The sequence below is a fragment of the Anopheles nili genome, chromosome 3, assembly GCF_943737925.1.
Source record: "Anopheles nili chromosome 3, idAnoNiliSN_F5_01, whole genome shotgun sequence".
Classification (NCBI taxonomy): Eukaryota; Metazoa; Arthropoda; class Insecta; order Diptera; family Culicidae; genus Anopheles; species Anopheles nili.
This window is the reverse complement of record NC_071292.1, coordinates 21,017,613-21,031,300: the sequence shown is the minus strand read 5'-3', so window position 1 is coordinate 21,031,300 and position 13,688 is coordinate 21,017,613. Positions and strand designations below refer to the sequence as shown.

The window sequence follows — 13,688 nt, the reverse complement described above, 5'->3', positions numbered from 1 at the left end:
ATTCTTTATGAACATATCGTACACAACATTTACCTGTCTGTCTCGCTTTCACTATCTGCATCTATCTCTCTCTCTCTCTCACTCTTGTTGAGAAAAATGACACATTGAGAAATTTGGGATAAAACGGTACGAAGGGCAAAAAATATGAACCAAGCCCAACAATGCATTCGGTTTAATAATAGCACTCCCCCTTCCTCGTCAGACTGGGGGTTATAAATGTTTGCTCTCTCGGATATCTCGAGCGGCGCTTCATCTAGCCATTTCCGTCCGTGGGTCAAGCTTCCCACTCGCATCCTTCCCCGTCAACCGTTGATTTGGGTCGGAGATCACAAACAACAGCAAACAATAACAGCAGCAAAAACACAACATAAAAGAACATTTCTATCACTAGACACAAAGCGCGGGTGATTTTTCATCCACCGGCCGGTGGCTGAGCTGGAGCAACCGGAACGGACGGTTGGCCAACGGTCCCCGGACCTCGGGCTGGCATATGGCTCTCGAATGGTTTCGAAAATGGCCCCCCCCCCCATTCGAGAACGTGGTGCACCGTGGTTTTCATGTCGCGCATAAATTCCGCACGCACGCACGTCAGCGTCAACGTGCTGGGAGAGGGCCAGAATTTGTCCACAAATGTCTGTCGCAATAATTCGCGGATTTACGCTCGACGGAGGACGCACAATGCGATGGTGATGGGGGTCCAGTGTGGGTCCGATAATTGTACGGTTGAGCTGTTTGCCGGATGATTATCATAATTTGCTCACGGCGCTACGTACGGGACATCCAGCGCCACGTTATGTGCTCGCTCATGTAGCTCTCGAGCACGCGGAGGACGGACGTTCAACATGTTATTTGTCAATCGTTAAGTTTGTCATCGCGCTGTTTAATGTCGTGTGATCAGCCCGGTTGCAGTGTGCCCGGGGGTGGTTTTTCGAGGGTCGTTTCGGTGTTTGATCGCAGAACGTGAGCGCATTGCTGCATTAGCAAAGCGATCGCTTTTCGTCAGCTGAAATTTGTTCTCCATAATGTGGAACGAATCGTACCTGGGGCTTGATGATGGTAGCCAATATTAATTATAAGCCTTTCATCAAAGCTGCACCCGGCTATTACTCATGTGATTATGAATGTTTCATTTAATGTTTATGGTAGAAAAATTGCCGTTCTAGCCGTATTTTGTGAGCAAACGATAGGAAAGAAACATTAACTGCTTGACTGCCGAATGGCGGCTAGATCGGAGGGTTGAGTTTCCATTGCAATCTTGAGCTGCATTTTGAGACTCGTATCATAACGAAAGCGAGCAATTCGATACGCTTCCGGCACAATGCCAGCATGCAAACGCTCGTCAGCAGCATGTTTGGCACGTGAACAGCAGCCAAGCCTGAATACCTGAGACCTACCCGAACAACTGGAGCAGTAAAACCGTGCATTACTTCATCTAAACGTCGAATTCTCGGGCTCCCTTGCGTTGTGTGCCTGCCTGTCGCACACTTCCAGCTCTTATGCATCCTTTCCACGAACGGTACCAGCTCCGGCTGTGGAACGTTCCAGTTGGTGCACGTAATGGAGCACATTTCGCAGTCCATTCCGGTGACTTAACCGTTGCCAGGGCCAAAAGTCACCCGGACCCGGGTTCCTCGCGTTTCTTGGAAGAGGTGCTCTCGGCCCTGGGCTGTCGTCGGCCGTCAGCCCGCAGTCAGACCCGGGCTAGGGGCAGCAATTAGTTTTATGACGGCCGGCGTAAATTAACGGCAGTTCACGAACTGTTTAGAAATGTGTATTCGCCCGTGTGGTTGTGCGGCTGGGACGCACGAAGAACGGGTGTGCGGTGCAGTCGGAAGTCGGTCCCGGGCCAGCATAAGTGCGCTTATGCTCACGGGGGTTGCATCGCGACCCGAGCCACTTGCCAGGGCCTGGGTTTGGTTGGCAAAGAAAGCGGTTACGTCAGGCGGTGCGATATTCCGAGCCACGTTGAAGCACAAGACGTATGAGGGAATGGGGAGTTTAAGGGAGGTCGAGAACCGGATCCGGCAGGGCGTAAGGGTGCAGGGTTCTATGTGGAAGTGGCTATTCAGCGAGCTTCCCGCTGCGAACGGTACTACAACTATTAGTTCATTCATGAGTAGGTGCGCTCTTGTTGTCCTCTCGGGGATGAGATTCTAGGCCCAGTGTAACGAAGAGAAAGAGAGCGAGAGAGAGAGAGAAAGAGAGAGAGAGAGAGAACGAGTGAAGGTGTGGAGTGATAAGGGGTGCAGAGGTGGGCTATCACATTCACGTTCGCGTTTCACATTCGCTCGCCCGCGCGACCGCAACCGATGATGTGTGTAGCGCAAGTAATTGCAATTTAGAGTTGTTTTCTAGAAATTGAATTCAATAATGATAAATTATTCACCGTTACTGCCACCGAGGGTGGTGGCACGGGCGGGGAGTATGCAATTTGGTTGACTTACTTGGTTTATGGATGTCGCATTACGTCGCGTTTCGGAGCTAAGCTGCAAAAGGTGTAGATTGAACGATTATGCAACGGGCACGGGTTTGAATTTGCTCATTTTTTCATGCAAAGAATGAAACTTTAAACAACAGCTTTGTACGTTTATCGTTTTTTAGAATTGCTGTTCGTTCGATTCGGTTACAACGAGTATTCTTCAAATGGACTGTGATGAATCTGTTTCATTGTTCATGAATAAGTAAGCTTATTATACTTCCATTCCATTTCAACGCATCATTTAATTGTTGGGGGTTGTTGATATTAATTGAATCGATTAATCGATATGCTTTTTCCTCTTGTACCATTCAACTGAACACCATAAATTATATAATAAGTATATTGACCGATTAATTTTCTATCCCTTAAGTTCCATCTATCCATGATTATAATGAAACTGGACTATCTACCAAACAACAGCTCCTTGCGCTTGGGACAGACCAAATATTGTCCAGCAACTGCTAACAGAATGCTATAGGTGCCGTTTTTCATGTTTGCAGCTATTTAGCATCGCTCATAATATCGATTCCCATCCCCACCGGGTCGAGAAAATCGAAAATAAAAACCACCACCGTATCCCAATCGCAGTCGGATCGGATGCAAAATCCCACCCGCACTTCCCACGATGGCCAACCGAAACCCGACAAAGTTCTCGTCCAGTTTCACTTAGCTTACTTTTCTCGGCCTTCTCCCAAAATCACCACCACCAAATCCACGTTCCGTGTCCCGTTCCGGTCATTTACATACGGATCGCTGAAGCCCACCGCGGCCAGGAAACGTTGCGGAACCGCGGGTTTCCCTTCCAAATAGCCGCTAGAGAGGGAGAAAGGGAGAGAGAAAAGATGGGAGATGGAGAGGACGAGAGGGTGCTGTGATTACGCTTACGCTGGCGGAACTTTCTTTATCATAGTTATTTACATGCAAATTATTGATTGTTTAAATGCAAATTCACGTCAACCAGTGGGCGAAAGCGTGAATATTGTGGGGATGAGGGGGTTTGAGGCTAGGGAGGTTCAAAGAGAGAGAGGAAATAAGGGCCAAGAAGACGAGGAAGAGAGCTGGGGCAGAGATTTTTCTTGTACCCGCCCCATCTCATGTTCCTTCTCAGGCGTCCACGTCAGACACCAGGCTTCTCCATCGATCGTCCCAGACCGACCGTTGGGGTCGGAATTTCGTTTTGTTTTCTTCGTCGTTGCGGATTAGGAATTTTACGCCACCCCAATTACGATGGACACCATTCGGAGAGGTCGTAGCGGATCGGGGAAGGTCTCTGCTCAGATGGGTTGAAGAATTTCGCTCCAACTGCAATTTAAAACAAAAAAAAGCACGTATATACGACCCATCTAAACCGGGTGGACCCAAAGTGGACCGGTCTGTCGTGGAGAAAGCCGTTCGTCTGGAGAAACTGCAAAACGACCACGTCGGCCACACGGTCTAGCCGGTGTTGCATAATGAATCTGTCGGCACGGAGCCATTTTCGCTCGATGGCACGTGTCGCGTTTCGAGGCAAAAAGGCCTCCCATCGGATGGGATGTTCTGTCGGTTGCTATGGCAACGGTTATGGTGCTGCTGCTGCTGCTGCTGTTGCTGTTGATGGTGACTTTTTGAAATTGTCCAACCGAAATTGGACACCAAACTTCGCTTCCGAGCTGGCGCTGGGTGTTGAAAAATAGTTCACCTTAAGTGATGCCATCCTCCCGCGCCACAGGCCACGGTTGAAGTATCTTAATTGAATAATTTAAATTATGAGTCGTTCGAAGCCACGAAACTCCCGGCGAGTCTCTCGCCTCACTCGCTCTGCCCACTCCACCCCGATAACATCCGCAAAGCCGCCATGGAGCCATGGAGGAACCGAGGCTGGATGGGGGTTGATAGGTGCGTTACGGTTTTTTGGTGACGGGCGAAAGAGTTTAATTAAACAATTTATGTTAATTGAAGGAAAACCGCGCCCCCTGGTTCCCGGTGCGGAAGAATCGCGTGACGAGCGGCGTGTGGACGAGAAGCGGCTGTGGAAAGTGGTTCCAAAAATGCCGCAACTCTTGATGCGAACCAAACAAATCTCCCTTCCCAAACGGGGGTGGTTAAAGGGTGTTTGAAGGGCGGGGGGTTGGTTTTCTAAACTCAAGCCACCACAAGCGACGGTTGGAAGAATTTCGCTCCGGTTCGTTCACTCCGGCGTACATGCTTGATTGAAGCGTGTTTGAAATCAGACATTTTGGCAGGTTCCGGATTTTATTGATCGGTTCAGATCTCGTCGAGAAAGCATGCTTCAGAGGATAATTAATGGTGGTTGAGTAGATGCGGGAAGCATGCTCAGAGCTCAGTACTCACACGTTTTGATGTAATATGATTGTTTGGTTACGCATTTTGGAAAGAATAATACAAATTGCTAAAACATAATAATAGCTCTAAAATTTCTGCAGTAGAGTAAAAGAATGATGCAAAATATTACGAGGAAATATGTCGTGAAAATAATGAAAAACTACAGTAATTATTCATTTAAAAAATTGATAGCTTACAAGATAAATTGAATGCATCGAAACTAAATCACACCTCGTGAAAAGTCCTCCACCAAATTCAACATATAAATCACACTTTTTGGCTCACGCCCACCTCAACGAAAGCAGGGATAAGCTTGACCACCCCGATTGAAAGGGTTGTGTAATTGCGTTTTGTTTCATTTCATGCTCCACCACGCAGCGCATACATAAGCTGCATGCGATCGAAGCAAACCGCGACCGCTTTTATTCCCATCTCATTCACACCACAGCACGCATTTCCATCCCTCTTTCTGTCTCGTTCTCTCACGCACTCTCGACCCGATCCGCGTCACGGTAACAACTGCGCTGTCATGTTATCAAACGAATCAGCCCTCCCGGTAAGGGCGATCCGCGCCATCTTCTCCAACCGCCATCAACTGTTGTGTTTTTTTTGCTTCTTCTCTCATTTCTCGTTCGCGATTTGCGCTCGATCCGTTGTCCGAGATGCGATCCACAGGTCCGTAGATCTCGCGATCAGTACCGGATTGGCCGCGCTGGCGATCGTTGGCGCATGCGAGTGCGACGGCAGCAACAATCGCGTTCCAGTGATCGTGCATTCGGGATACGCGATTCACGGCGCATTTCTCGGCTCGAGTGACGCGAACGGGACTTTGGTTTTTTTTGCTTACGAAAAACGGTCCGTTGCCAACAAAAAAAAGGGTGTTTGATCAACCTAGGAGCTAGGAGTCGCTTGTACGACGCCGAAATTGCGTTTACCTCGGCGCGCTGGTGGAATTAGCGTTCTCGGGCCAAAAACGGATCAATATCGGGTCGCTTCGTGACTTACATAAGCCCTTCCGAGTGTATGTGGGTGTTTTGTGAGTGCGTTTGTGTGTGTGTGTGTGTAAGTACTCGTTTGTGTGCGAGAAATAAAATAAGTAATTCGAACGCGGTGTGGCTCGTTTGCGAACCCCATCTTGAGACCCGACGACGGTACGAGCCTCGAAACTCCTCGAAGTGCGCCATTGCGAAAGAAAACCACCCACCATTCCACTTCCGCGGTGGGGTTTGCGTTCTCCAGCCCTCCTCCCGTTCCCCTCGCTCGCCTGTCTGGTCGGAGCAGCAGCGATAACCATCAATTAGGGCTAATGCAAATTACGCCAGCGGTCCAGCGAGCAGAACAATGATTAATATGCAGCAATTACCGGCGGTGCCGAGGCGGCACTGGTGGCCCACCGTCGCCCACGTGTCGCGGATGCTGACTCTGCTGGCGCTGGCCGGCGCCATCAGACCCAGCCAGGGCTACCTCGACGACCGCCAACCTGTCTATCTTGAGGCGAAGATCGGCGCGTACGTGATACTGGACTGTCCGGTCGATTTTCCGCAGGACGATCCCATCCCGTACGTGCTGCACTGGAACAAGGACGTGAGTAGTGTGGGTGTTTGTGATAAAAATTCAATTACGGCAGTCCCGGGATTTTTGCGACTCGACGACACACACACACGCACACACATGGGCACCAAAAAAGGGTTCACCAAAAAGGGTTTGGGTGACCGTAAATGGCTGTGAAACGTTCAAAAACCGAAAGCACCACCGATGGGTAAAATTCCGTCCAGAACGCATTATCCACCAGCCGGTGAAGTGAAGGCGGTTGCAGCTGTAGGGCTGCATCCATGGCCCTCCCTACGTCCTCCTCCTCCCCCACCGTAAGGGTATCATTTCATTGACCGTAAAGTTTAAGGTCAAATTTATTATTATTTGTTTTACGCAACAGCGTGCCCGGACCGTGTCTATGATCCGGTGCATCCGTGCACGCGCGCGCTCCAAGGTGGAACCCGTTTCCATTCATTCACTTGCAGGGAAAATCCACCCCCTCCCTCCCTGCCTCATGAGTGGGTGGGTGGGTGATGACGAGTGACACTGGAAACGTGACGTGCACGCGAACGGTTGCATGCAACAGCTGGATGGCTGTCATTCCGGCTCAGGGAATGGAGCCGAAGAGAGAGAGAGAGAGAGAGAGAGAGAGAGAGTGACAACACAAAGGAACAGTTGGCCCTTCCCGTTGGCCCTTCTTCCCGGTGTCAACGAGATCCGTATCCGGCAACGGTGATCGTGAAAACGCACAAAACCCACGCGCGTGTGTCCTGCGATGGCTTAGCGGGGGTGCTTTTACGCCGAAAAACCTCCTCCCACCGATGAGATAACATTTTATGACGTTTTCATTTATCCGGGATGCTGGGATGAGCCAGTGAAATGGGTGAGTGGATGGAGGAGAGTTAAAATAACTGCCCCATGGACCCGGGTTTGCTGATGCGCGCCCATTTTATTTACGGTGCGGCGATGAATTGTTTTATCGCGGATTATTCGCACCACCAACGAGATGGCGATGGGTGGGGTGGCTGAGCCGCAGGAGAGAGAAATTAAATTCAGCATTTTGGATCCACGGCCAAGGATAGATCGATTAACTTTTCACATCGATCTGGAACCGGGTTTTGTACTGTGAGCGGTCGCTCTTAGGTTGTGGTGTTAATCGCTGGCGTTGGTGCGGGTGTAAGCGAATTAAAGTCGGTGGCAAATGCAATAAAACCAGCAAATGAGAGCGTGCGGTGAGCTGTGAATAATATTCATTGCTGCTTTATCGCTGTTTGCCGTCTTTTTTCTGCCGAAATGGATGGTAACATTTCTTACTACTCCGTGCTTTTTTTTGTTTTTTTTTTTAAATGAGTTTATAAGTGAAAGTTGAGTGCATCAAAATTGTCTAAGAGAGCGTCGTATTGCAGGAAAGCCTTTTCGATTATATAACTTAAGTTATGCCTCTGCTCACATGACCTGTTTCCGCGGTGATGGCACCTGAAATTATCCTATATAAATTATAGCAGCGAGCGATTGCAAGCATTTTCACTGCACTTTGTTCATTGCATGAAAAGAGCACCATAAACACACCGTTTTGGGGGTGAGATGAGCCGTATCAACTCCCTCCCAACGGTTGCCAATGGCGCCAATGCCACTCACGAGCTGGCGCATCGCCTTATCGGTTACGGATGCAGTTGTGGTTTTTGCATTTCCGCTGGCAAAGCTTTCCCCGATTGCCAACACAAACGGATTGACAGGGGGTATAAACAAACGCTGTCGCGTGCGATTACTCGTTCACGGGCCAAAACCGACCGTTGGAGCAGTTCATCCGTCCGTCTGTCCGTTGCGTGCCCGTAATTAGCAGAAGCGCACGCGAATCGCATTAATTTGCGCGCAAAACGCTGCCGGCCAAAATCAATCCACTGCTCCCGGGCCGGCGGGATCTCGTTGGCCAGCGGGCTTCCGGTTTTGCAGGGCGAGATCTGTCCCGGAGAACACAAAGAACGGATGGAACGCCAGGAGCGGTAGCAAGAAGCAGCGGTCCCGGAACGGTGGCAGAGGCTTGCAAATGCAAATGAGAAATCTTTGGCAGCAGTTTCGTTGCAGCTGGCCGTGTGGAGGTTGGAGTCGCGGCGATGGGGACAATAATGGAAGAAATACACAGTTGGTTCCGCAAGGGCGGATAGCGCGCGTTTGCGTATGACACTAATTGAAACTGTCACCGAATGTGGGCAAGTGGTCGGTTTTGCTGTTTCAGGCGTTCCTCCCTCCGATGGTGGACCGCGAATGGCGTAACATTGTGTTTGGGTGCTTTTATTGTTGAAGGTTTTGGAGGGAGACAAAAATAAAGAACACCATGTCACTGTTCGGGGCATGGTAATTGCTTAAAAAGTAATATACAGGGCGATGTTTCGAGCGTTTAGGTGTAAAACAATAAAATGGTGGTGTTTAAAACTTTTTCACACTGCATTTGGTTGGTTTGTTTGCCATTTTGCTAGCTACTTATGGGGATCGTTATTGAAACACGCTAGAGCACAGGGTTTTATCATCATAAAAACGCTTTTGAATCCAAATCAAGCATCATAAGGATAATTTATTAAAATAAACAAGCAGCTGCATTCCACAGTATATTTTTCGCCTTGGCTTTCATATTCTCTTCATAATATCAATGTCTCTTGTATATTTACCTTAAAAAATGTTTAAATAACAATGGGGAAAAAAGTATGGTTTAAAATAATTATATATATTCTTTAGACAATTCGCTCTTATTTTGAAGCATATAAAAATACGACGAACTGTTTATTGAAACTGCAACGTTTATTGAGCTTCTTAACCTGCAGCATTAAAAAAGTTAAGCTTTATAGGTCTGTTGCCACAGCACAATGATCCTATAGTACCTGTTAACAGCCATAACAATAAATGCACGCGCATTATTTTGCGAAAACAATGACCTGGTAGATTCGTTAGTTTATCAAATTCCATGTTTGCGAAGGAAGGAAAGACATCAAATTCATACCATCGCTTTACTGTCGCTGTCCTGCAAATCCAAACCATCGAGGCTATCCGGTGTTCTGGTGACCACATTGCATTACCGGGACGCGATCGCCAAAATTAGCTGCAATAACCTTGAGGCCCACTTTCCAACCCTGAGCCGTCGAGGCAATGGTGCTAGCGTTCCCATCCACCGGACTCGGGTCGACCATTTTGAGGGAGTTTCGAGCTTAAATGATATTGTCAATAAATTCATTACCATTTCTAAGACAGCCTGACCTTAATTCGATAATGAATGGGACGCTGCGGTCGGCCACCAAGTGCGCGTTTGCGAGCCGCGGGTGCCAACCCGTGGTCCATTCGCCAATTTAGCGGGATGAGCCATCGTTTAACGGCACGCTCTAGCGGATCCTCCCTTCGCCAGGGGGTTGAAGGTCGAGCAGGGCAGGAGAAACTGTCACCGTCACCGGGCGGCCGGAACAGTTTCATTTCTGTGGCAGCGGCAATTATCGTTTCATTCGACCACAAGGGTGCAGGGACCGCCGGTGGACGTGGGCGATGGCAGAAGATAAGAACAGATGACTATCTCGCAACATTCAGGCCACTTGGGTGTTACTTCGGTGGTCGGTTGGTTTTTCGCACCGTCCCAAAGCTCAACGACACACTTTGCACGAGCTAACTGAACGAACAGTTTTCTCATGCCCTCTGGTGCGTTATAGTTCCGAGTTCAATTTCGCATTAATCATAATTCATGCTTGGGCCGTGCGAGAACGTGCCGGCGAAAGAATGTCCACCATTTGTGGGACCCAATTTCCAATTTACCACCATTTTAATCGCCCTGTTGAGTCAACCGAGCAATTAAGCGAGCCTCCTTTGAGCTGGGTGAGCCACCGCCCAGGGAATCGCTCCGAGAAATCTCATTAACATTCGTTATGGGGTTTTGCTGTTTGCAGCGAACGTGCGACCAATGGGGAAGTGCTTCGAGATTGACCAATTTCTTGAGGGTCAAAACAGAAGGTCAAACGGGTCGTTAGGATGTTTCAGAAGTGTCATTACGTTTGTGACGTAATGGCGCCATTAAAATCGCAGGATCCCTTGAACACGACGGCAAAGTTCTGACATCCGTTTTCCACAGCCTACCAAGGATAATGATTGGTTTGTTCGGTTTTCCATTCCGCCTTGACAGAACAAACCCGTATTCACGCTATACGATGGCGTGTTGAATGCGTACGAAACGTTCATCGGTCGCGTGACACTGCTCAACAACGACATCCTGTACGGGAAGGCGTCCCTAAATCTGACTTCGATCCGTGAAAGCGACAACGGCTGGTACGAGTGCAAAGTAATCTTCCCGAATCGCGTCCCAAACAAGCGCAACAATGGCACCTGGTTTCACATTTCCGTCCAAGGTGCGTATGCAGACAGATCGTGTCCCCAATCGGGCTTTTGAAGCTTATTGTGATGCGACTGTTTAATTTCTTTCCGGAAACAGGTGGAACGCTGTTGCGCATCCCACCCGTCAACCAGACGGTGCTTGAAGGTGACCCAGCGTTTTTCCACTGCGTTGTGCAAAACCCAGAGACGATGTTTGTCGATTGGTACAAGGATAATGTACCGCTGTTGGAGTACTACGATCTGTCACACCGCTCGATGATGGGTCCTGATGGTAGTCTTACGATCAATCCGACGCAGATGAGCGATCTCGGCTTCTTTACGTGTGAGGTTCGCAACACCGCCAACGACACGCAATCAGCCAGTGCCTACTTGAATGTGCAGTGTGAGTCGCTGTTGAACATCAGTGCAATGTATTCGAAGATAATCATATGAGGACTTTTGTGTTTGCAGATAAAGCGAAAGTGGTGTACGCACCTAAGGAGGTATATATTCCGTTCGGTGAGTCAGCGGTGCTTGACTGCCATTTCCGATCGAACCCACCTCTGAAGAATCTACGGTGGGAAAAGGATGGCTTCCTGTTTGATCCGTACAACGTGCAGGTGAGTGGATTTATGAAGCATATCTTTGGGAGTATCTTTATATTTTGTTGTTGAAAATATTCGCACTATTACGATGAGCTTGAAGGCTTTAAAACGCGTTCTTTTGATCTCATATAGGGTGTGTTTTACAATCGCAATGGCAGCCTTCAGTTCGACAAAGTGGATGACTCACACGCGGGACGATACTCCTGCACACCGTACAACGACCTCGGTACCGACGGGCCCTCGCCGATGATCAGCGTGATCGTACAACGACCGCCATTTTTCACACTTAAACCAAAGCTGGTGTACGTGACGAAGATGGGTGGTACGGTCGAGATGCATTGCGACGCACGGGACCGAGATGGCTACCACGTTCCGCAGATTACATGGGTTAAGGTAAGATCACTTAGACGCTAGGTTAGGCATCTTGCTGAACGGTCGATTAATGTCATCTACACCACTTCTACGCGTTTCAGAAAGATGGCAGCCTACTCCCAGCTGGTCGATATGAGATCAATGGTGGTAATATGACACTCGAGGACATCGTAGAGTCCGACCGGGGTATCTACGGCTGTCAGGCAACGAATGAGGCAGCCACAGTGACAGCTGACGCCGAGATCATGATCGAGAACGTGTCTCCCAGGGCACCCTACAACCTGACTGGCAACAGTACCGACACGTCTATAACGATCCGATGGGCGCCTGGGTACATTAGGCAGTACCTCGAGTACATCATCTGGTATCGGCTTGCGGATGCACCTGAATGGCGCACTCTGAAGGTCAGCAATAAACACATTCTTGAGGCGACGATCACGAATTTGCAGCCAGCCCGCGAGTACGAGTTCATGGTTCTGTGCCAGGACAACTACGGTGATGGCATGTTCAGCAAGGCATTCCGATACTTTACCAAACGTAGGTTCAACGACAAGTGGCAGATTTCGAGGGGGTCTCTGTGCTAATACTCTGCTTTTCCTTTGATAGCGACGGAATTCGAACAGCCTGAGAATGGGCTGCAGGATGCGCTGCTGCAGTTCAGCCAGATTGGGTCACCGCGAGGATTGTACGTGCGCAAGGAACATGACAACTTCGTCGCTTACTGGGAACCACCGGAGTTGGGATTGGATCAGTTGCGCTTCTACATCCTACGTTGGTGGGTCGAACCACAGCACAAACTGTACGGTAGCGCGGAGACCTCCGAGACGCACTACGTTCGTAAGTATCAACACCTTTGAAGTGACCTGCAGTGGAAAGTCGCTACAGTAACGTACTTTCACCATTTGCAGTTGAGAACCTGGACGAGGACATGTTGTACACGGTTCAGGTGTTCGCTCTGTCGACGACGAACTACACTAGCGGTAGCAACGATGTCGAGCTTTTCGTGTACCCGTACCGCCGAGTTAAGGTGATGACGGTCAGTGGCGTCCTGATACTGCTGTTTTGTCTCGTTGTCATCAGCACGCTCCTCTACATGAAGCGCAAGCGAATCCGGCAGTTGCGTGAGGCGGAAAACGTGAAAATATGAACACCGTGTCCTGTAGCCGTGTCCCCGTTCCCACCTCAATTTCCACACATACTCACGGTGCGAGTGAGTGAAACGCCCACGAAGAGAACGTCCTCAACCACCTCTCGCTGCTGAGACCCGATTTTAGGAACTGCCCTGCCAAAACCAGCTGCCCATAAGGACGAAGTAGTGTAGCAGCAATTATCATACCCGTCGTTATCATCGCCGTTGTAGACTGTAGTTTAGAGGAAAGCTAGAAAGAGGAAAGAGACGGAGAGAGAGAGAGAGAGAGAGAGAGAGAGAGAGAAGAAGTGAAAGTATGTTGCTTTAATCGCCAACCAGCACGAACCACGATGCGGAAACGAGCCCAATATTTCGTAAGGATGGGAAGTATTATTACCGAGGAATGGAAGTGGAAGTGGAATGCATTAGCAGTAGTGGTTCACGGACCCTTAGGTACTATCGTGAAATAGTAGAACGTTTTGTTTACTCTAGCGCGAATGAATGAGATCTTGTCATTAATACTAAAAATAAACGAATTTAAAAACGAAAGCCCACGTGAGCATATTTTGGGAGGCTTATTTGTTTCCTTAATAATTAGAATTTGTGTTGAGAAGCATTTTTGCCACATATTATATGTCTCTTGATGGTCCCAAATAGAAGTATGGAAAATAAGTAAGAAATCATGAAAAAAGATCGAAATTTTCCACCAAATGTTACCAGTTTCAACTACGGATCAAGTGTGCTTAGCTTTGTTTAAAAAAAGAAGGAAATGGAAATGTATTCCATTCCCTCGTCGAAGGGGAGTTTGATGCATAATGCCTGAATAATGAATCGCTACAAAATATTGATATTTTATTATAATACGGCGACCACAATGGCAGAATTTTAATCAATTATTCACCCA

At 48.7% G+C, this 13,688-nt stretch overlaps 1 protein-coding gene across 1 annotated transcript; it reads left to right on the top strand.

Moving 5' to 3' along the window:
* The first annotated feature begins 6,142 nt into the window (after positions 1 to 6,142).
* LOC128723884 (protein borderless) lies at positions 6,143 to 13,323 on the top strand. Its single transcript, XM_053817651.1, has 8 exons — positions 6,143 to 6,385; positions 10,491 to 10,713; positions 10,797 to 11,081; positions 11,150 to 11,298; positions 11,416 to 11,676; positions 11,757 to 12,192; positions 12,262 to 12,492; positions 12,564 to 13,323. The coding sequence occupies exons 1-8, from the start codon at positions 6,143 to 6,145 to the stop codon at positions 12,800 to 12,802; spliced, it is 2,067 nt and encodes a 688-aa protein (XP_053673626.1). The 3' UTR covers positions 12,803 to 13,323.
* The last annotated feature ends 365 nt before the right edge of the window (positions 13,324 to 13,688 follow it).

Bases quoted from the DNA above. Each gene is read 5' to 3' on its own strand.
- LOC128723884 (XM_053817651.1), top strand. From the start codon at position 6,143: ATGATTAATATGCAGCAATTACCGGCGGTGCCGAGGCGGCACTGGTGG. The intron at 6,386-10,490 runs GTGAGTAGTGTG...CCGCCTTGACAG, and splicing joins TGCTGCACTGGAACAAGGAC to AACAAACCCGTATTCACGCT. The intron at 11,299-11,415 runs GTGAGTGGATTT...GATCTCATATAG, and splicing joins TTGATCCGTACAACGTGCAG to GGTGTGTTTTACAATCGCAA.